Source organism: Sinocyclocheilus grahami, unplaced genomic scaffold, assembly GCF_001515645.1.
Source record: "Sinocyclocheilus grahami isolate Dianchi unplaced genomic scaffold, SAMN03320097.WGS_v1.1 scaffold307.1, whole genome shotgun sequence".
NCBI lineage: Eukaryota > Metazoa > Chordata > Actinopteri > Cypriniformes > Cyprinidae > Sinocyclocheilus > Sinocyclocheilus grahami.
In genome coordinates, this window is record NW_015505486.1 from 79,068 (window position 1) to 102,017 (window position 22,950).

General features: G+C 34.9%; 2 protein-coding genes across 5 annotated transcripts in view; one reads left to right on the top strand and one right to left on the bottom strand.

Annotated features, from left to right (window-relative positions):
* The window catches only part of trap1 (TNF receptor-associated protein 1), an 87,836-nt gene that overhangs the window by 50,213 nt on the left and 14,673 nt on the right, over positions 1–22,950 (top strand). The gene's annotated exons all lie outside the window — the stretch shown is intronic.
* LOC107601574 (butyrophilin subfamily 1 member A1-like) lies at positions 2,121–11,217 on the bottom strand. Of its 4 annotated transcripts, none has more exons than XM_016293807.1 (8): positions 11,085–11,217; positions 7,591–7,941; positions 6,965–7,237; positions 6,626–6,733; positions 4,913–4,954; positions 3,385–3,429; positions 3,109–3,135; positions 2,121–2,737 (listed from the first exon to the last, which is right to left on the bottom strand). In XM_016293807.1, exons 1-8 carry the CDS (start codon positions 11,188–11,190, stop codon positions 2,199–2,201), a joined length of 1,491 nt encoding a protein of 496 aa, XP_016149293.1. In that variant the 5' UTR covers positions 11,191–11,217; the 3' UTR covers positions 2,121–2,198. The 4 variants fall into 4 exon arrangements, with proteins under 4 accessions (XP_016149293.1, XP_016149292.1, XP_016149294.1 ...); XM_016293806.1 differs by having other exon boundaries at positions 4,913–4,966; XM_016293808.1 differs by lacking the exon at positions 3,109–3,135.

Here is a 22,950-nt window from a genome sequence, read left to right on the forward strand (position 1 = left end):
TGCTGTTTACTGACACAGACTGAAAAATACTTTAATTTTAAATATAAAATACTATCTAAAGCACAGGCTCTACATACAAATCCTGATTATTGCAGTTATGCATTTGTTTTATAGTAAATCCATAGTTCACATACATTTCCTGCAGCTATTGTTTAAACATACGTCAGTGTGGTTTTATCGTGTTCATGTGTTTTCTCAACAGCTGTAACAAAAATATGATGATAGAGTTTTTTTTGTTTGGAAGAGAGAATAACAAAAAAATATATATTCTATATCCAGAAGGTTCTGAAGTTGTTTAGTTTGAAACCAACATATTCAGAACATAACTGTTAGTCCCCTTCAGTCCTTGGAATTTACATTTTATAAACACAATCAATTTTATACTTTATCTTTACACCTAAAGTTTGACTTCTGTTATGACGCAGCTATCATTATTCCAGCAAACACACTGAGCACATTTGCACCTGAAATCAGGACGACTGATGTCCTCCAAACTTTTACCTACAAAACAGTACAGACTCTCATATTGAGCACATATAAAAATATTTATAAAAGAGCTGAATGAAAGCTGTCACAGTACTGCATTTACATCAGTCATTACACTTTCAGAGATTTGCAAGCTCTAACAGGGAATGATTATCACTGAATAACTTCAGAAGATTTAGACTATACAGAACTTGCATTTAGTTGCATGAACTATTATTATGACACTTACTTAGTCCTTGTAATGACGTGAACACTCAGAGATGAGGGAGAGTAGGATCTAAATACAGTATTTATTACACAAACTATAATCCAAGAAGCACAAGTGCAGAATCAGAATTAGCTTTATTCGCCAGGTGTGCGCAAACACACGAGGAATTTGCTGTTTTTTTTAAGGTGCTCCTTAAATATATATACATACATGCATACATACATACACATCTGACAGGAGAACAGAAAAAAAACATTTAAAATAGTAAAACCTAATAAATAATGCGTATGAATCTGGAACATTAGATTTATGTACAGATTTGTGCATTATTTACTCTATACAGAACTGTATAAATAAAGAGATATGCATACAGTATGTATTTGCTGAAAACACCAACAACACATCCAACAATGGACAAGACCGACAAAGACCACAGGAACACTGGAGTTTAAATACACAAGAGCTAACAAGACACTCCTGGAAACAATCGGGGAACTAAAAGGACTACAAACAGAACAGGAAACATGAACAAAACAGGGCAGAATTCAACCTAAAGGTCCAAATATCAAAAACACAAGGTACACAAAACCGAGTAAACGTGTAGGAGCTTGGCAGTAAAAATCTATTTTGCCTCGAACAGAGAGGCTCAGACATAATGATAACATGACAACAAGAAATTAAAACAGGCTTGGAAAGACACAATTCAATGAAATACAAAATCAGTGAGAAATCAAATTGAAAATGAAGAACATTCATCAACAAACACTATTAAAGAAGGAACAGTATAACTGTATCTTCATGATGCTCTTCATTCATTTTCTGCTCCAGATCAAAACATTATTCATGTTGAAGTAAAGCATCGATCTTGTAAAGAAATTCATACAGCCATTATGTATATTCTTGTACAAAGTCATTTAAGCAGAAGTCTTTAAATCAAAATATTTTAAGATCACAGTAAACATAAAATCACCCTTGTGTGTCCAAATTGTTGACTGGTAGTGTAAATAATATTTAATATTTAAGTTGGCTTGAAAAAGCCAACTTACTGAAATACTATTTCAACTTCTTCTTCTTCTTCTGTTGACTGTAACTCCTCCTAGAGCTTTAACTCTACAACCACTGAACTCAGCTCAGATCTTCAGACTGATCAGAAGTTATTTGCTATATTTTTCCTAACTGATCGGACTTGAAGATTGAAAACTGAAGATTAAAAATCATAAAAATCCCAGTTCAAATGAGCCAAGACTATTCAAACTCCATCTGTCAAAAATCAGTTTTTCTAATAGACTGTATTGCCTTCAATACATCCAGACTTTAATTTTTTTAAACTATTTCAAAGAAAATGAAAACCATCAAACTTTTAAAACTTAAAAAAAAAACTTTTGGGCCTGCCTTTCTCAAGCCAACTTCAAAGTTTGTCCTCGAACTTTACTATCTATTTATTGCTGTTACCCTTTTTATTGCGGTTTCTTTTATTTCAGTTGATCATGTAAATTCACTGATCTCAGTAGTAATCATCACAGATGATCAGTGGTGTGGGGTTTTCATTCCTCTCATACCCCAAACTAACAAATGGATAGAGTTTCTCATTAAAAGACTGATTAGTGTAAGAGTAGATATGAGAGCTGGACTCCACCTCGTAAAAGAAGACAAAACCTTTCTTATAATCCACAAACACACCGACCCTCTGAGGATTCACACTCAGAGAAAAAGAGCAAGCAGAAGAATCACGAGCTTGATACAACCCATCTCTCCATCCCACAATCCAGTATCCATTCTCAGGACTCAGACGGATCCAGCCCTTCCTGTTAACAGATTCTCTGGCCAGTCCTAAATCCCACTTAGTTTGTCCGTTCACCTGCACCTCAAAGTAGAAACACCCTGAGGAGAATCCCTCCTTCCCAAGAACACCAAGATCCTCATCAAATCTGTCTTTTCCTCCATTCACTCCATTCGTTTGTGTCTTTTCACATCTCACTTGTTTCCCATCATCAGACACGATGAGATGTGGATGAGCCGTATCAGCATCCAGAATCACATTCACTGTGGAAAATATTGAAAATTCATATGCTTTACAGATGAGTATATGATGAAAAAACAATAATTAGAAGACAATGATTTATTTTTATAGGAATCATGAGAACTTTACAAGATAAACAAAATAAAGATACACCATTAATTGTAAATAAATGTAATATTTAATTATAAACAATAATGTTCATAATTTTCACATCTACTGCTGATAGACTAAAATGTTCTGATTGTCCTGTTTCATTTTCATTTTCAAATAATTTTGTCTTGCTTTTATTTAGATATGAATGTAAAATAAATAATTATAATAAATAATTAATATATTAAAGTAATTATGCTATAAAATATGCCTTTAATTAAAATATTTATGCCCTTTTACTCACCCGAGTGTGTTCTTAAATGTGTGAGAACTAAAAACAGAAAGTATGAAGTTATAAAGGCTTCAGAACAGAATTCATCTTTAGATCAATAAAGTTATTTTTTATCCACCACTTGAAGACAAACAAAATCCAAGAAGATTTACACAGTTTATATATCTTGTAATACAATTTAATGAATTGAATACATATATGAATGCACAGCATATTCATTCATTGTTTGCTAAATAATTTATAAGTAATGAATTTATATTTTAATTAAGCCATATAAAACAAATTTACCTTTAGGTATAATTGTCTTCAGACTTTCTAAAAGTTGTTCACATTCTAAAAAGAATTATGAAAAAGATGAGAAAACATTACAATTCAATCACTTTTATCACTCTGACAAACAAGTTATGATCATTTAGTTGTGTTTATAGTGTGTGTTAATGCCACACGAGTGCACATCAGGAGCCATGAAGCTGGTTTAGCTGACCACAGGTAAGTTTCAGTTTAGTTTGTGCCAACTCTGGGTTTTAGGCACCATGAAAGTGGTTTGGCTTTCAGCGGTGTTCATCGCTCCACAGATAACCTGCTCCGGGGCAGATTATGTTCTGGTTTAGAGATCACAAACTGAAATCTGACCAATCAGCTTTGAGTAAACTGACACAGCTCTGACACAGTAAAATTACTCCTCCAGTTTCTCTTGCTCCAAAGTAAATGACACTACATAGTAAAACATATTTAAAGATCGTCTGGCTTTTAGTAATCATTATTTATTGTAATTATTTTATATGATTTACATAATTATTATACCCTTAATCCATTTTAGCAATTTTAGTTTAATAAATAAGCTTTTATTTTAAATGAATATAAATACACACAGATAATATGAAATATAAATAAGCTTTAGATAGATAAAGCTTTAAACATGACATATGAGCTTAGATTGTTGAGTATCTGTATACCTATATATATTATTAATTATATAAACTATATACACTTCACAACTTCACAACTATCACTTGCACTGATATGGCAAGATGTTTTCTTTAAGTTGTCCTCTTTCATGGACAGCTCTTTTCATCTTACTGTGTAAATGTGTTTAAATTCTTTATATTTTTCAATCTTTGGCAGTAAATCGCACAGACTCTCTCGTGAGAAATGAATCACAGTTTCAAGGCATGTGATTGGCTGTTCATTACTGATGTCACACTTTCATGTGCACGTGCTCCATAAAGCTATATCTCAGAGTTGACAGAGAAAGTTGATGATCAGTGTCATGGTACCAACAAAGATGGATTGGACTGGTTTGGTTTGGTTTTGTCAAGTCAAAACTAATTCTGTAACCCTGAGTTTGTTCAGCACCATCATGATACAAGAACCTGCGCAGGATCAGGATTAGGTTCTGTTTTGTGTTTTTGTGCATGTTTTCTTAGTTCTAGTTTTCCCGCCTGTGTTAATTACTGTGTTTGTTGCCTTGGTTACTCATTTAGTTACCCCTGACCCATGTAATGCCCTCGTGTATTTATAGCCTTGGTTTTGGTTCATTATCTTCTCGTTTTTAAGTTGGTTGTTCAGTGCTCTGTTTCTTTTGTGTTATTTTTTATTAAACAGTACTGCTTGCGCTTAGATCCAGCTCTATATTGTCTTTTTTGCAACCAGTCATGACAGACCTGAATAAATATACATTATATACACAACTGGTGACCATTTACCAGACCCAAGATATACACAAGATAAATGATTGCACACATAACTGTGTTTTATGCCTGACAACAGACTTTAAATGAATAATGAGTTAATAACATAATAAAGACAGATTCACCCTGTTGTAGTCCTCTCTTCTCCTTCTCTAGTCGATCGTGAGCTGAAGAAAATTCAGAATAAAGACGAGAGAAAACAGAATTCAGACAACAAATACAAATATAATTTGTGATTCAGGAACAATAACTACTAATCACAGGATCTAAGATATACACAAAAGTATATGAATACACAGTGTGTGTTTATTAAATATTTTGTGGATGAAAACAGACTTGACATTAATACTGAATTCAATTATTGGTCACACTTTAGTTTGGGGACCAATTCTCACTATTAACTAATTATTAACTACAACTTTTGCCTAAATAAACAAATTGTCTGCTTATTAATAGTAAGGTAGTTGTTAAGTTTAGGTATGGGGTGGATTACGGGATGTAAAATATGGTGATGCAGAATAAGGCATTAAAATCTGCTTTATAATACTAATAAACAGCCAATATGCTAGTAATAACCATGCTAATAAACAGCTAGTTAATAGTGAGAATTGGTCTCTAAAGAGTTGACAAATTATTTAATAAAGACAAATTCAAATAATGGTGTTTCCTCAACATCATGTTTCGCAGATGAGGTGGTTTATCAAAACAAAAATGTGTAGACAAAATTCTGTTTTTTCTTCACATTATATTATTTTCAGTGTAGTCGCAGAGCTTGACACAGAAAACAGTGTGTTAAAACTGCAAATGAAAATTCATCCTGTTCAACCAAGGAAACCAGCCAACAAGAGCATTCATATGAAGTCATTCAATATTGTTTAAAGTTTTCTTCATAGATTGATATTAAACAAAATACACTCAAAATAATTTGAGATGTGACATGTGAAAATTAAAACCTGCAATATGAAGGGAGTGAACTTCATTGACAACTTCAATCTTTCCTGAACTCATAGATTCCTCCCCCCAAACAAACTAGGTGCAAGAGTGCTGAAGAACAACATCTAAGTCTCCCTCCATCATCCTTCAGCAGTGTGTGCCAGTCCACTCACCCGGAATGACACACACACACCTGGACAGAGTATGAACAAAGACTATAGATATACAAAGATGGTTCACTCCTATCACGTATGAATGGGAGAAACTGCAATGTGCAATATGGCGGAATAGTTGCGCCTTCTGAATGAAAGAGTCAATCGCTGATTGGTAAAGTCATCGTGTCACTGCACCGTTAGAAGCTCCGGTTCCCATAGAAACCTGAGACTCACGCTTATGACTGCACATGTGCAATGGCAGGTCTAGACTGAAAAATAAGCCTTTTTAACGCTACTTCAGGATCAAGTCAGTTAGAAACACCAAGGGTTCACTCAAAACAAGGGGAGTCTGCTTTTAGCTATTATGCCACCCACAGCTGGAATCAGCTTCCAGAAGAGATCAGATGTGCTAAAACACTAGCTATATTTCAATCTTCACTCAAAACACATCTGTTTAGCTGTGCATTTACTGAATGAGCCATGTGCTATGTCCGAATGATTGCACTGTATTTTATGTATCATCATCTTTTTTCTTAACTGATTTAATTCAATTTAAATCATTTTAAATTTGTAATCCTTGCTTTTATTGTTGTGATTTTTTATGATTATTTGTAATTCTTTTTTTATGTAAAGCACTTTAAATTACCATTGTGTATGAAATGTGCTATATAAATAAACTTGCCTTGAAAATTAGTCATACTGACATATTTACATAAAATATATAAAATATTAAGAAAACAAGCATTTTACCTCTGTTTTTACGAGCAAACACAGCTATCAGTATTGCAGCAATCACACTGAGCACAACAGAAACTGAAATCAGGATGACTGATGTCCTCCAAGAATTAAACATATTACCTGTAAAATAAAACAGTAGTTAAGTGCATTGAGTAAATCAAACGTATTTTGGCGAGATGATTAAAAAAATATATATATAATGTTCAGTTCTGAATGGTACAAACACAGTAAAATATTTTAGCCTTACATAATGTAATGGACTAAGCTGATAATCATTCAATCTTTTCACTGAATCAAAAATACCATGAGAACATGACAAACAGTTACAGGAACAAAAGTGTCAGTACTTACTTGTGGTGATAATCAGTGTCTCCAGCATGTGATGTCTCAGTCTGACTCTGCAGTGAATCTTGCTGTCTCTCTCATGTACAGTGACAGTGTGTTTCACACTGAATCTATCTGCATTTCTGTGTGTGTCGGTAGTTTCTGAACTCAAACTGACTCCTTCACTGTTCAGCCACTCAAGATCAGGCTCAGGATACCATCCTTCAGATTGACATTGTAGATGAAGCCCTCCTGAATGATCAAACCCATCTACAGTGATCACTGGAGGACGTCCAACAGCTACAGATGAAGATGAAGAACATTCTGTTGTTATTCTGGCTTTTTTTTTAAGTTAGTAAGAGCATGTTAAGGCTGGTATACATTACATGACTATTGCCCTGATTTTTCATAAATGTTTGATATTTTCAGCTGATTTTAGATCACATTTTGTTTTAATTTGTCAAGCATCTCCTAGGCACACGTTTCTGCGTGGGTTTGTTGTGATCCTCAGTTGTGTAGTGTATGATGGCCAGTTTTCCTCTGTGACTATTCACGAAGTCAGTAAATGTATGATGCCTATTGTTTTAAAATCTGTTCAGATTTTAAAAGTTATGTAGTATATTCTAGCTATTAGTTTCCAATGGTTTACTCACCTTCAACTTTAACATCAACAGTGGTGTCATCAAACCAGGATTTGGACTGAATAAAACACTTATAACGTCCTTCATCAGAGACTCTGACTGTTGAGAGTTTGAGTGATGCATCTCCTCTCTGTAGTTCTTGATGATTCAGTTTTGTTCTTCCTCTGTAGGACTGACTCTGGTCTGTATTTTTGTCTACATGATCCTCATAGAGATGCACTACTGAGTCTTTCAGATCAAGTCTAAACCACTCCACTCTCGTGTCCACAACACTGATGTTGGGTTTCACTGAACAGGGCAGAATCACATCTTCACCAGCTACAGCAAACACAGGATCAGAAGATCCAACTACTTCATACTGCTCTGTAAAAGATAAAGAGAGCAGGTCTTATTAAAAGTGAACCTCCTATCAGTTGAACAGCCAACCTTCAAGGGCTACAGCGTTCCCATGTAAAACAGCAGCTGCATCCGAACATCTCTGCTTGAAAACACTGCTTGTGTGCATTTTTCTAAGCTATGTTTTATTATTAAATGGCTCTTTGTAAACTTTATTCTAATTGGTCAATATTTCTGAATAATGACAGTTGTCCATGGCAACGTTAAATAACTGACCATTCATCCAGGACACCTACAGTTTCTGTTCTGTGGTTTCTACAAGTAAGTTAATAGAATAATTTCAGCTGAGATCAAAATTTCACTTCATTTATTTGCTAAGTAGCTATGTAATAAATGTCATAACTTACAGTGGTCTGGTCATTATCACATACACTATAAACTAAACTATAATTATAAATATAGTTCAGCTGGACGATGAATAGACATGAGGGTGATTCTATAACTGGAGATACATTTGGCATTTCATAAAGTTAAGAAAAAAACTGTTCACTAACATAAATTCTTTCCAGTATCTTATTGAAAACATATTCAATTTTAATAATTCTTTGCTTACCAAGCATAAGTTACTTCCTTTTTTTTTTTTTTTTTACTTTTAATGAAAAAACAGATGTCTTTATGGTATTGTTTGTCAACTCTGTTACGGACAAATTAGGCAATGTGTAGAAATAACAATAAATCATAAAAGGACAAATCCTTCTTGTATCATTAGACAAACATTACATTCCAACATTTGAAACTGAGATAATATTTCACCTATGCATACCTTAAAAAAATAAAAAATGCCTATGTCTTCATAGAATTGTCCGCTTGGAGCAAATATTTTTCATCTGAAAATGTATTATATACAATATCCAGTAAAAAAGGAGAAATGTTGTTGAAATATTATAAGGGTGCATCATATCTCAATCATGTTTATGAGATTTTAAACAACAATTCTATAGTTTTTTGTGAAAATAGTTCATAAACAGAGTTGACCCTTTAAGTAACAGAACTGTAAAGTAACAGAATTGACAGAATTGTCCGATGGACTGTCAGTTCTGTTACACTATTGTCAGCATTGTTACTCTACCTCGGTAACAGAGTTGACAATTTTATTTAATTTTTGCCAAAAACTCCACTTGCTAGCATAAATGTTAAGAGCACACGGCACTAATGAAATCATGATTCAAATACTTTTAATTTGTGATCAGTAATACATTTTGTTTTCCTTTTGATATTGTGGTAACAGTGTTGAAGTTCTTCAAAATAACCCTTGGTATAAGAACTTTTTAGATTCAAATATTTTCTCAGAGAGAGCACACAGACTTTTCAGTGCTTCAGATCTTATCAGTGAGGGAAAGTGTCATCATTTCCTGTATCTTACATAGTTGTGGGAGATAATTACACCAATTTAAAGGCAAAGTATGGTACGTAACAGAGTTGAAGCATGATTTATGGACACACATTTTTATAAGAAAAAAAGTTATTTTTAAACAATTTAATGTTGAAGAATTAAGTAAATTAGTATTTAGGGCTTTTATATATAAAATGAATGAAATATTACAAAAAGAAAAGTACAATAAAATATTTTGATTACACGTTGATAGGCCTACATGATGGAAAAAATCTCGTTCAGACAACAAGAAATCATGATTTTTAGCTATTTATGACACTTTTACACAAATTATTATATTGTCATTGACTGTAACATCTTGTAATTTATAACAATAAGTAACAAATTATTAAAATAATTAAAAATATAACCATTTGGGGAAAAAAAGCAGAAAAGAATAATGACTTCAGACACCAAATGTACCTCAGTCATTCTTGAGACGTGGGACAAAACAGGTCCAGCAAGGGTAACTGCTATTAGCTTTAAAAAATAAAAATATTTTCAATTTGAAATGTCATGAGGGATTAATAATAGAATGTATTTAACACAATTATCACCTTCAATTACATTTTCTCATTATTATACCAAATCTGTGTTTCTTAACGTTCTCTCACTACGTCTAAAACAGTGTGTCCACAGAGAAGGGTTCAAGCATTCATATGCAATAAAATGGATAAAAAAAATTTAATGATGAAAAAGAGCTTGTTTTATCAAAAGCAACACTTAATAATATCTCCTATCAAAGCAAGGTTGTTTTTTTAATGACACGTGCATGTTTCATAAGATTTTAAAGTTGCGTCCCCACTTTTTGTCAACACAGTCAGACATTCAATAAAATGTAATAAAATCAGAGCATATCAGGGGCAGCTGTCACTCTAAAGGACCCCCTTGCCACAGTTCACCGCTAGTCTATAGTTTTAGAATATTTTAAGTCCTAATGTTAATGTTTCCTGTGTCACAGCCATGATATGTCAACACCATCTTCCAATTTCTGAGGAAATTATTGGAAATATTTAGATAATTGTATTCTCCTGAAGCAGGTGCCATTAGCATCTAGCATCAACAGAAAAAAATAAAATGGCTACTACATGAACTCCATTGGTTTTGTGAAAGAAATGCCAAATTTGTCAACACCGTCAGATGTCACCACCATAAGATCTTGTGTTCCAGTGATATATCAAAATACTTAAATGTGACTCTTGAATAAAAGCTTTAAAAACAATAACATACTCACTGTTTGTTTTAATAGTAATTGACTGATTCAATGTATTTGATAGTTAAAATGACTACAAATTCAGGTTTTCGTCACCTCCGTCAGTTCTGTCACCTCCGTCAGTTGAATATTTTGATAATATTTCATTATGATATTTTATATTTGTTGTGGAATTATTGGTCACATGTGAAAGTGTAATCTGTCTGCTAACACCAGAATGTGTTTTGAAATGTTAAAAACATCTTGAATGCTGTTAAAGATAAAGCTGAAATTATATTACACAGTCCAAGCTAAAAAAAAAGCACATTTTGTTAAAAAAGAGAAAAGTCGGGAGGTGGTATCAAAGCATAGCTCAGTAGCTCAGTACACATAAGATACACAAATGTAGTTTCATTTCTCCGAGTACAAGGTTTTATTTTTTCAATTCTGCACCCTGTTTTGTCCCACTTCTCAAGAATGACTGACCTGCAATTATAGACTCACCCATGAACACATTTCAGCTCTTTAGTGGCTGTGAATAATTACCTGATCTCGAATCTGTGATTCCAGTAATAATCAGCAGAGTCAAACAAATAAACTTCATTGCTGGAGGACACAGATGATAAAACATTATAAACTTGTGTGTTAACATGCATGCGGCTCTGAATACTTGCACATTTACACTTAAGGAATGAATACATTTTACAAACACATCTACAATCAACTGGTTAAGTTAGTCCAGAGAAAGCAAGACACAAATGTACAACGTGTATCTACATGTAGCATTATTTGACTTTATTCTTTTTTAAGATTGATAGTTTAGTATCACTTAAAGACCTACCAAACCGGTTAAACTCATCTGAAGTCACACTCATGCTAGACACACTTCAGGTAAATGTGTTTCTCGACTTACCTTCAACTGAACGTTGCTGTGTTCACTTTCTGAATAAATTATTGATATGATTATATGGGTATTAACTAAATGTTGATACGACAGTTCGTAAAGATCGAAAGGAGAACACCCTCCTCAGTTTCACTTTCACAATCTACTCTTGACACTGCCCTAACTGCTGAAATCATTCTGTTTACAGAGGCTTTGTTTGATAGCAGGGCTTATAGTCTAAGTTTTTTTTTGCCTAATTATTAACATAATAAAAAACAGAATCTATATTTATGTAGGCTATAACATATTTTGCCATTATTTTGATGTAATTAATCAAACAAAAGATTGTATGGCTCTACCATACATTATATCTTCCAAGGTGAAAGTATCCGCAACCATATATTTTTCTATCACCCAATGGGTCATTCTATGGAAATGTCCACTTTTCTGTCCCTAGACTTTACAGAAATATTACACTTGAAAAACAATTTAGTGTTACAATTTTTTTATATTTTAAACTAAAACAATGTGTTATTTGAACAATTGCACCCTCTTGAGCCATCAATGTGGCAAAATTTTTATTTTTAATTAATTATAAAAAATTCCAAGCACCACAAAACTGCTCGTCCCCACAGCCATATACAGAGGAAAAGTGCTTTATTTTGAGGTCAAAAACAGGTTTTTCTACCATTTAAAATACAATGATGTATTCATAACTATCAAATATATGATGTAAATGACATAAAAAAACAAAATGCAAAATAAACATTATAAAATATATAATGAAAGTAGTGGTCCCCTGGAGTTGTGTCACTGGTGTTACCGTTTAACAAAAATCATTTATTGTTTGTTTGTTTTAGTTTAGTTGTTTTTTTTAGCTTACAAAACTTATAACTTAATCAGTTTTTTCATTCAAAGCCACATAATGTCATTTGAAACAGTTTTTTTTTGCCTAATTATTAACATAATAAAAAAACAGAATCTATATTTATGCAGGCTATAACATATTTTGCCATTATTTTGATGTAATTAATCAAACAAAAGATTGTATGGCTCTACCATACACTATATCTTCCAAGGTGAAAGTATCCGCAACCACATATTTTTCTATCACCCAATACTGTAGTGTTCCCCAAAAGTCATCCATCCATAATGTAAAACATTTTACACAGGCATGTATCGAACTACACGCAGACGTAATCAGTGAGCGTCAACAGGGTCCTTTCACTCACCGTACGCCTGTCACGCCGCAGTTTCCAGTCCTCTATAGGTTAAACTATAGCAGAAGCAGAAATGATCCGATCATTAGGTTTACTCAAATACTCTCTGAATGTCTCTCAGAGGGCTCATGTCAGGCTCTTATCATCCAGCAGAGGGGTCGCGACATTCACTGGAGGTACATGTTTAATGTGTTTATCATGGATGAGCTGTTAATAATATGATCAGTGAATCAGAACAGCAGCGTGATGAAATATATTATAAAAGGGGACGAATGATTTTAATAAAATAAACGCAGGCTTTTCGGTTAAAACATGTATTTGTCTCATTGACAAAATAAACCAGTTTTGGACTGATAAGGCTATAGTGCTCAGCTGAACATGTATAGCAATGTGATCAATTTCTATATATAAAAAGTTACTTTAAATTGTAATAATATTTCACAAAACTTAAAGCATATACTATAGTGTATTGAAATTGCAAGTATATGTTTAAACTCTTGTTTCTTTGTTCAAATAAGGATCTTACTCCAAACACGAGTTTCAAGCAGAGACGAAGAAACTGCTGGATATTGTGGCCAGATCGCTGTATTCTGAGAAAGAGGTGATATATTAACAAAAAATGGATGCAATGCGGTCCTGTTTGATCAATTCTCTTTACGCATTCAAGACTGTGTTGTGATTAACCAGTAACATTTTTCAGGCTGATTATTTGATTTCATCTGATTTGTCATCGTAACGTTGTATTATGTATATATCTGCAATATATTGGCCACCCTGTAGATTTATTGGATCAAAAACTAATCAATAAGTACATATTTAATCAGCTTGATTTGGTTAAATATTTTCATTTGTCTTATTGGAGAAGTTTTTACACTAATAAATATAGCATTTAATTTTAAGGATTGGATTCTGATTTACAACTAGAAACCCACCCCAGAAATATCTATATAAATTATAATAATATAACGATGCATGAATGGAAGAAAAATCATATAACAGGGCTCCTACAGAGTTTGGAAAAGTATGGAATTTGATTTAAGTATTTTTCCAGGTCTGGAAAAGTATGGAAAAAAGAAAGCAAAGTATGGAAAATATTTGTGTTTCCAGACTTTTGCCCCTATTTAGTTTTTTATAATAGAAAACTAAGAATTTAATGAAAATAAATGTACTGTACAAGAAGTGTGTTTTCATGGCAGCTGTTTAGTTATTCTTTAGTGATTGTCAAATACCACTGAATGAATTCAAAGTGCGCTTTTCATTATGCAAAATGCAGGTTATAATCATTAGAGCCCGACCGATATGTTTTTTTTTTTGAGGGCCGATACCGATATTAGGGAGTTAAAAAGCCCGATATTGATATATCGGCCAGTATTTTTTATCTGTAGGCTATAGTATAGTACAGTATAGTCAAAAGGTTGGACACACTTCCCATTCGTGTGTCCAAACTTTTGACTGGTACTATGTATAGAATACAGTATATAGCCTACATAAACAGAATATCTATATATACAGTGGGGAAAAAAAGTATTTAGTCAGCCACCAATTGTGCAAGTTCTCCCACTTAAAAAGATGAGAGAGGCCTGTAATTTTCATCATAGGTATACCTCAACTATGAGAGACAAAATGAGAAAAGAAAATCCAGAAAATCACATTGTAGGATTTTTAAAGAATTTATTTGCAAATTATGGTGGAAAATAAGTATTTGGTCAATAACAAAATTTCATCTCAATACTTTGTTATATACCCTTTGTTAAAAAAAAAATGAAGAAAATAAACAAGGTAACTGTGTAGTGCAAGCAAGCTACTGCCAAACCAACAGGTGCAGGTTTATGCAGGAAGCACAGCTTTTCCAAATGTAAACATCTAAAATGAGCAAATAATAATAATGAATAATATTTTTTCACAAATTCTGTGTTACGTATTTTCTGGTGATCAAATGAACATACAGAACATGAGGATTCGTATTTAAATAGTCTTTTGCAGTTTAATATTCACAGACACTAGTCTATAACGTGATTTGATTTAAGTGTACTGACCTGTTTTTTATTTATTCATCAAAAATAAGACAAATTGCATGAAATTCCACGTTATACAATAAATTCCGTTTTTATGAATGGATTCCGCGATTCCGTCTGCGTTTTCTGCATCGCGGAAATCACAGGACCCTACTAATGTAGCAAATGAATTTGATAAGCTCATTGTGAGAGAAAGACGGGGACATTGTTGTTTATTTACTTTATAGCATTGAGTCTTACCAACTAGGTGACAACGTAACGTTAAATCTCCATTCAACAGACTCAAGCCACCACCGCACTGTCGTCTATTGGACTGCAGAAAGATACTAACTTTTCAATCTGCTACGTTACTGACTGTACTGACAAACTATGCTGACACTGTGTCTGCGCCGCAGCAAAGCGACCTTTGAAAATCATTTGAACTTTGTGTCAGTACGTAATAAATAGAACAAGGCATCAGTTTACTGTCGGCATTTGTCTTGTTGTGTCATGCTGCATCCAGTGTCAACATCACTTATTATAATGGGTTCTATTCACTCATTATATATAGATCAGTGGTTCTATTGTATTTTGTCGCGCCGCGCCGCTCGTGTCCAGTGTAGACACCCAGTTAGGAAATGTGATGTGACCGATGTGATAAGCATAAGTTGTGGGCCGCAGCATGACCAGCACTGACTGAGTGGCCGCGATCAGCTCCGGTGGCCGTGAAGCCGTAATGCGCTGCAGATGCGTGCCATGATACACAGATCAGCTCTAACGCCACTGAATCTGCTGTTAAAAATGAACCATCCATCCATATCATCATTGCAAAACTAAGAATTAAGCCTCGTACACACCGGGACGATTATCGCGCGCTTATCGCTGACGTTTTTCGACACGTCTTTTGTGTTCATACCCAAGCGATCTTCGCTGGCGATGAGCCAAGTGAACGTGCAAATTCACTCCCTGACATTAGATAGCGCTTAATGAAAAACAGAAATACCCCGGTACACATCAAATCCTATTTGATCTGCAATTCCTCTCCATTACAAATCCCTCTTATCGAGATTTTTGTAGTCGCTGTCGCGTTTGTCATAAAGCCCTTTGTGTTCAGACACCAATGAGACCAGCAGCTCTACATTCATCTTGCCTCGATGCTTCTTCGTCTACTTACTTACTCTTCGTCATTAGGTATCAAGTGTGCTCGGCAAGACCGTTTTGTGCATGAGCGCCACCAAGTCGTGTTTTACTGTAACTTCAGCAGCTCCAGGCATGTGAACAAAAGCGCCAATCTCATTGGTCGGCCAGTTTTTAACGTGGCACGTCAAACCAAAAAAATTAGCCCAAGGCGTTTTAACATCTAAAATGAGCAAATAATAATAATGAATAATATTTTTTCACAAATTCTGTGTTACGTATTTTCTGGTGATCAAATGAACATACAGAACATGAGGATTCGTATTTAAATAGTCTTTTGCAGTTTAATATTCACAGACACTAGTCTATAACGTGATTTGATTTAAGTGTACTGACCTGTTTTTTATTTATTCATCAAAAATAAGACAAATTGCATGAAATTCCACGTTATACAATAAATTCCGTTTTTATGAATGGATTCCGCGATTCCGTCTGCGTTTTCTGCATCGCGGAAATCACAGGACCCTACTAATGTAGCAAATGAATTTGATAAGCTCATTGTGAGAGAAAGACGGGGACATTGTTGTTTATTTACTTTATAGCATTGAGTCTTACCAACTAGGTGACAACGTAACGTTAAATCTCCATTCAACAGACTCAAGCCACCACCGCACTGTCGTCTATTGGACTGCAGAAAGATACTAACTTTTCAATCTGCTACGTTACTGACTGTACTGACAAACTATGCTGACACTGTGTCTGCGCCGCAGCAAAGCGACCTTTGAAAATCATTTGAACTTTGTGTCAGTACGTAATAAATAGAACAAGGCATCAGTTTACTGTCGGCATTTGTCTTGTTGTGTCATGCTGCATCCAGTGTCAACATCACTTATTATAATGGGTTCTATTCACTCATTATATATAGATCAGTGGTTCTATTGTATTTTGTCGCGCCGCGCCGCTCGTGTCCAGTGTAGACACCCAGTTAGGAAATGTGATGTGACCGATGTGATAAGCATAAGTTGTGGGCCGCAGCGTAGCCGGTGTAGTGCCGAAATTTGCACCATGCCAGATTATGCACCCCCTAGTATTGGTAGGTTTAGGAGTAGGTGTGTGGGAGCGGTTAGGATTAGGGGTGGGGTTGGGATTAGTCAATCGGGTAGTGACTTCAACGAGGGGGTGCATAATCTGGTAGGGGTGCAGATTTCGGCACAACACCGGTATAAACACCAGCATTGACTGAGTGGCCGCGATCAGCTCCGGTGGCCGTGAAGCCATAATGCGCCGCAGATGCGTGCCGTGATACACAGATCAGCTCTAACACCACTGAATCTGCTGTTAAAAATTAACCATCCATCCATATCATCATTGCAAAACTAAGAATTAAGCCTCGTACACACCGGGACGATTATCGCGCGCGCTTATCGCTGATGTTTTACTGACTGTACTGACAAACTATGCTGACACTGTGTCTGCGCCGCAGCAAAGCGACCTTTGAAAATCATTTGAACTTTGTGTCAGTACGTAATAAATAGAACAAGGCATCAGTTTACTGTCGGCATTTGTCTTGTTGTGTCATGCTGCATCCAGTGTCAACATCACTTATTATAATGGGTTCTATTCACTCATTATATATAGATCAGTGGTTCTATTGTATTTTGTCGCGCCGCGCCGCTCGTGTCCAGTGTAGACACCCAGTTAGGAAATGTGATGTGACCGATGTGATAAGCATAAGTTGTGGGCCGCAGCATGACCAGCACTGACTGAGTGGCCGCGATCAGCTCCGGTGGCCGTGAAGCCGTAATGCGCTGCAGATGCGTGCCATGATACACAGATCAGCTCTAACGCCACTGAATCTGCTGTTAAAAATGAACCATCCATCCATATCATCATTGCAAAACTAAGAATTAAGCCTCGTACACACCGGGACGATTATCGCGCGCTTATCGCTGACGTTTTTCGACACGTCTTTTGTGTTCATACCCAAGCGATCTTCGCTGGCGATGAGCCAAGTGAACGTGCAAATTCACTCCCTGACATTAGATAGCGCTTAATGAAAAACAGAAATACCCCGGTACACATCAAATCCTATTTGATCTGCAATTCCTCTCCATTACAAATCCCTCTTATCGAGATTTTTGTAGTCGCTGTCGCGTTTGTCATAAAGCCCTTTGTGTTCAGACACCAATGAGACCAGCAGCTCTACATTCATCTTGCCTCGATGCTTCTTCGTCTACTTACTTACTCTTCGTCATTAGGTATCAAGTGTGCTCGGCAAGACCGTTTTGTGCATGAGCGCCACCAAGTCGTGTTTTACTGTAACTTCAGCAGCTCCAGGCATGTGAACAAAAGCGCCAATCTCATTGGTCGGCCAGTTTTTAACGTGGCACGTCAAACCAAAAAAATTAGCCCAAGGCGTTTTAAAAAAATTATGCTTTTACGCCTCGCGTATTGCGCGTCGGTGTGCACACTCACATTGGCGCCCTTTGTTTAGTCACGAGGCGTTAAACGTCGGCAATAATCGCGCGCGATATGAACAAGCCTTTAGAATCATTGTAATGTGATGATCAAATATAGGTGCGGGTGGATAATTTGAAGCAGCGGACTCGGGTGAAGTTTGAGCTCATCCGCGCATCTCTACACTACACTGACCTGGGTTGACAGTAGCAAAAAATGAAGCGTGCTCTGCTGGACAAACTAAGTAATTACACCATTCAGAAGCATTTAATCTGCATTATATGTTCTGTAAAAAAATTTCATATCGGCGGCATATTTGCCGAAACCGATATATCTGCTACAGGCTCATATCGGCCGATAATATCGGCTAAACGATATATTTGGTCGGGCTCTAATAATCATATTAGGTTTCTTCTCATTATATTCTTAGCACCGTATTACATAGATTCAAGGACCTTTGCAAAAATAAAAAAATATACTGACATTTATTTGCGCATAAGAAACCACTAAACTTAGCATTTAGGACACACTGAGCCACCTATTGTGCCATCAGCCCATTTCACAGTGTTTTTTTGGCCTCCACAAGTGAAGTTTGAGCTCATCCGCGCATCTCTACACTACACTGACCTGGGTTGACAGTAGCAAAAAATGAAGCGTGCTCTGCTGGACAAACTAAGTAATTACACCATTCAGAAGCATTTAATCTGCATTATATGTTCTGTAAAAAAATTTCATATCGGCGGCATATTTGCCGAAACCGATATATCTGCTACAGGCTCATATCGGCCGATAATATCGGCTAAACGATATATTTGGTCGGGCTCTAATAATCATATTAGGTTTCTTCTCATTATATTCTTAGCACCGTATTACATAGATTCAAGGACCTTTGCAAAAATAAAAAAATATACTGACATTTATTTGCGCATAAGAAACCACTAAACTTAGCATTTAGGACACACTGAGCCACCTATTGTGCCATCAGCCCATTTCACAGTGTTTTTTTGGCCTCCACAAAGTATGCGTTAAAGAGACCTAAGGCCTTGAAATATGGCATACTGCCCTAATGAAAGCCACATTTTGAACACTTTTTTTTTTACAGTACCAGTCTTTTTTTATACTCTTGAACTAGGCAAATTTTATGCCATCAGCCCATTTCGTGTCATGCTCTCTCCGCTGCCACAGAGGATGTTCAATTGGACATTAGGCCTTTATATTAGATGTACTAGATCTCTGTTAATTCATATGCATCCATTCTCTAGTTTTATTCATAGTAAGATAGCAGTGATGCACAAAGGAAATCGGTTATATAAAACTAGAAATTGCAATACGTAACCATACAATAAATTCCCATGCGCATGTGAAGAGTTTCTCGAGGGCACAAAAAAAGTTTCTTGTGTGCATGTAATGGTCTGTGATTATTTTTTATTTTAGGGGCTCTGTATGTTGTCACTTAGAGAAAATCAATGAAAAAACATTTACAGATGACTGTACTATATACAAAATATAAAGCTGAAAATCAGGGCCATCTCTATTGGGGTGAAAGGTGGTGAAGATTATAGGGGCCCACGGCTGAGGGGGCCTCCCCGGCGATTTCAACCGACTACCCGAGGCCAGCATAAAAAGACGGCCTGCGCGTCGTCACGAAATCTTATCAATTGCACGTGTTTTAAGTCTTGCCAATTTAAACATTCAAAACAGTTTAAAGCATTCAAACACAAGAAGCGGAAAAATCAACTGAGAGTTTGCGCGCCGAGTTCGGTGTGCACACAGAGAGCCGTGCAAACACCAAACCGAGCTCTTCTTCGCTTCCTCCCGTGCCTGAACGAACAAATACACCTCGCCAGTTTAAACATACAAACACAAAAAAACATGAAAAGCTTAATTCAGCACCCGCGTGCTGTTCTGTGCGCACAGTGCGCACGCAGAGAGCCTATTTCAGCCTAATTCAGACTATTTACTTTAATAAATTTTAATGATAAACGACGAGAAACAGGTGAATAAAGACTGACAGTCAATGTTTAATGTAAAGAAATTATTATTTCAAGACATGTAAAGCATTTTGGCTCGTTTATGTGGACCGTCCCAAGCATGGTTGCAATGTGTTCACTGTGTTCAGTTCCAGAGATAATGGAATTTCAATATGGCTCAAGGAGTAAGTTGTTAAATTGTACATATTTTCAGTGGTCAAAAACCAAATGTGGGTCATTTAGCAAAAATATGAATGATACTTCTTTTCTTTTAAAGAGGAATGTCTGAAGAACAAATAATGTTGAAACTAGAAATGTATCTTGTTTCCTTCTGTCAAAACAACTGCGTTGAACATACCTTTCTGAGTGCCATAAGTATTATTTTTTCCAAAGTTTGCATGCCTGTAACTCAAGAAGTAATAAAGATATTGCAATATGATTTTAGATTCTAGTTCTTAATAAACTTTTCTTTTTGAATCTTCATTTTCAAGGCCCTACATTGTTCAGTCCCAGAGATATGGGGATGTCAATGAGGCTTCACATTCAAATAGTTGAATAATACCCATTTTCAGTGGTTGAAAACTAAATGTTGGTCACTTTGTATGCAGCCGCTACTTATTTTATTTAAAGAACAATGTCTGAAGAATAAATAATGTTAGATTAGAATTGCATCTTGTTTCCCTCTATCAAAATATGTATAAAACACCTGTAGGAGTGTTAAAAATGCACTGAAATGGAGAAGTTGAGGCACATTACCTTGCTCTCTGTAGTCTATTCATAATAAAATTCTATATTTGAATCACTTTTAGGAATATTTAGAAGAAAGGATTTTGTTGAAGCTACCGAGAGTTCAGATATGTGGTATGTAATGTTTATTATTATTTATTAGCTCTAAAAAGGGGAATATTTATGACGAATTATAACTGGTTATGATTCATAATAAATATTTAGATTATATCTTCGAATTAACTGTAGCAGAATCAATATTACAATTATTTGATCTGTCCGTCCACCGAGCAGGGAAGTACAATTTTACAATTAACTCCTGGAGCCATATTGAAATTCCATTATCTCTGGAACTGAACAATATAGGGCCTTAAAAATGAAGATGCTAAAAGGGAAGTTTGTTAAGACCCAATATCTAAAAGGGCATTAAGATATATTTAATACTTTTTGAGTTACAGGTATGCAAACTTTGGAGAAAAAACTTGAAAAGTGCTCTTTCTCCATTTTTGAATGGTCACCATTGGCACATAATGCAACAAAGATTGCTAAAGTCAACATATTTGACTAACAGACCTACTAATCTCTGTGTAAAAAAATAACATTATGATGATTATGATGCTGCCATCTTTCTGAAGTCATTTTTTAACCCACTGTAATTTGGCTCTGGATCTCAGTTGAAAATTGCTATTTTGACCCCCCTCCACAAAATAGCGGATTACTTAGTAAATATTCACACATGACATTTAATATTTGGGCTATCATCACTATACATGTTTATCTTTCTTCAGAAAAAAAAATAGCAAAATCAAAAGTTTGAGCCAGGGAAATTTCTGAAATTTGGTTGATTTGACACGGAATGACCCATATGTTTTTTTTTTTTAATCTTGTAACAGCAAGGAGTGTTTTAAGTGAACCTCTAATGTATGAGAGGCCATTGCAGTCGTAAATCAACAGAAATGTGTGTGATTGGTCGTAATGCTCAATGCTGCAAAAAGCAATGCATGAACACAATTTTATTTTGTTGCAACATGAGCAGATCTAATTGTAATGCAGCAATTGACACTTTTCACACCTCACTTTAATTGTGGCATTGCATTTAGTTTAAGTGTGCATTTTAATTCATTTTAAATCAGTTTTTAAATCATTTAAAAAGTTTTTAAATTCCTTGTTCTTATTGTTGTGATTATTTTAATTATTTTTATGTAAAGCACTTTGAATTACCATTGTCTATGAAATGTGCTATATAAATAAACTTGCCCTGCCTTGTTCATTAAAGCAGCTGAACCACTGGGATTTACAATATTTACCCTTTCAATAAATATAATAAAGTTCACAAATTACCTATTAGTGTTAAATATAATATATAACATAATTTAATTACAAAACAACAACTGAAATGTGCCTTTAAAGCACTAATTTGTACATATTTAAATGTATATGCTTTCAAACTTAAATTACAGTATGTCATTTTTTGTACATTAAACTTAATTCACACATTAAATTTGAAATTGCATTAAAAAGTTGTACATACACATGTAATGTAATTTTAGTTTTGTGTATAAACAAACTAAAAACAATAGTATTAATTTTAGTTTAATTATCCTGTTATATAATTCAACAACTGAAGCATTAATTTGTACACAATGTACATGCAATTATATTCATCTAAAATTAGAAGTATGATCAAAATTAATTAAAATATAAAATGGTTTAAAATACTATACTATAATAATATTTTACAATTATTTTATACATAAAAATTATATATATATATATTAAAGGGTGCTGCGATTTCAAGTTTTCCTTTCTCTTTGGAGTGTTACAAGCTGATTGTGCATAGATAAGATCCCTGAAGTTGCAAAGACTAAAGTCTCAAAACCAAAGAGATATACTTTATCAAATTAAGACTCTGCCACGCCCCCCTAAAACGGCTCGTTCTAACACGCCCCCACATATCTACCTCACTATGTGGAAATATTTGCATAATGCGCCCAAATGTGCACGCAAAGAAAGAAGGCGTGGTTT

Excerpts from the sequence above, each read along its gene's own strand:
- LOC107601574 (XM_016293806.1), bottom strand. The coding sequence starts at position 11,190 with ATGTTAACACACAAGTTTATAATGTTTTATCATCTGTGTCCTCCAGCA. Across the intron at positions 3,430-4,912 it reads GAAGAGAGGACTACAACAGG|AATGTGAACAACTTTTAGAA; the intron begins GTGAATCTGTCT and ends AATTCTTTTTAG. Across the intron at positions 3,136-3,384 it reads GAAGACAATTATACCTAAAG|TTCTCACACATTTAAGAACA; the intron begins GTAAATTTGTTT and ends TTCTGTTTTTAG.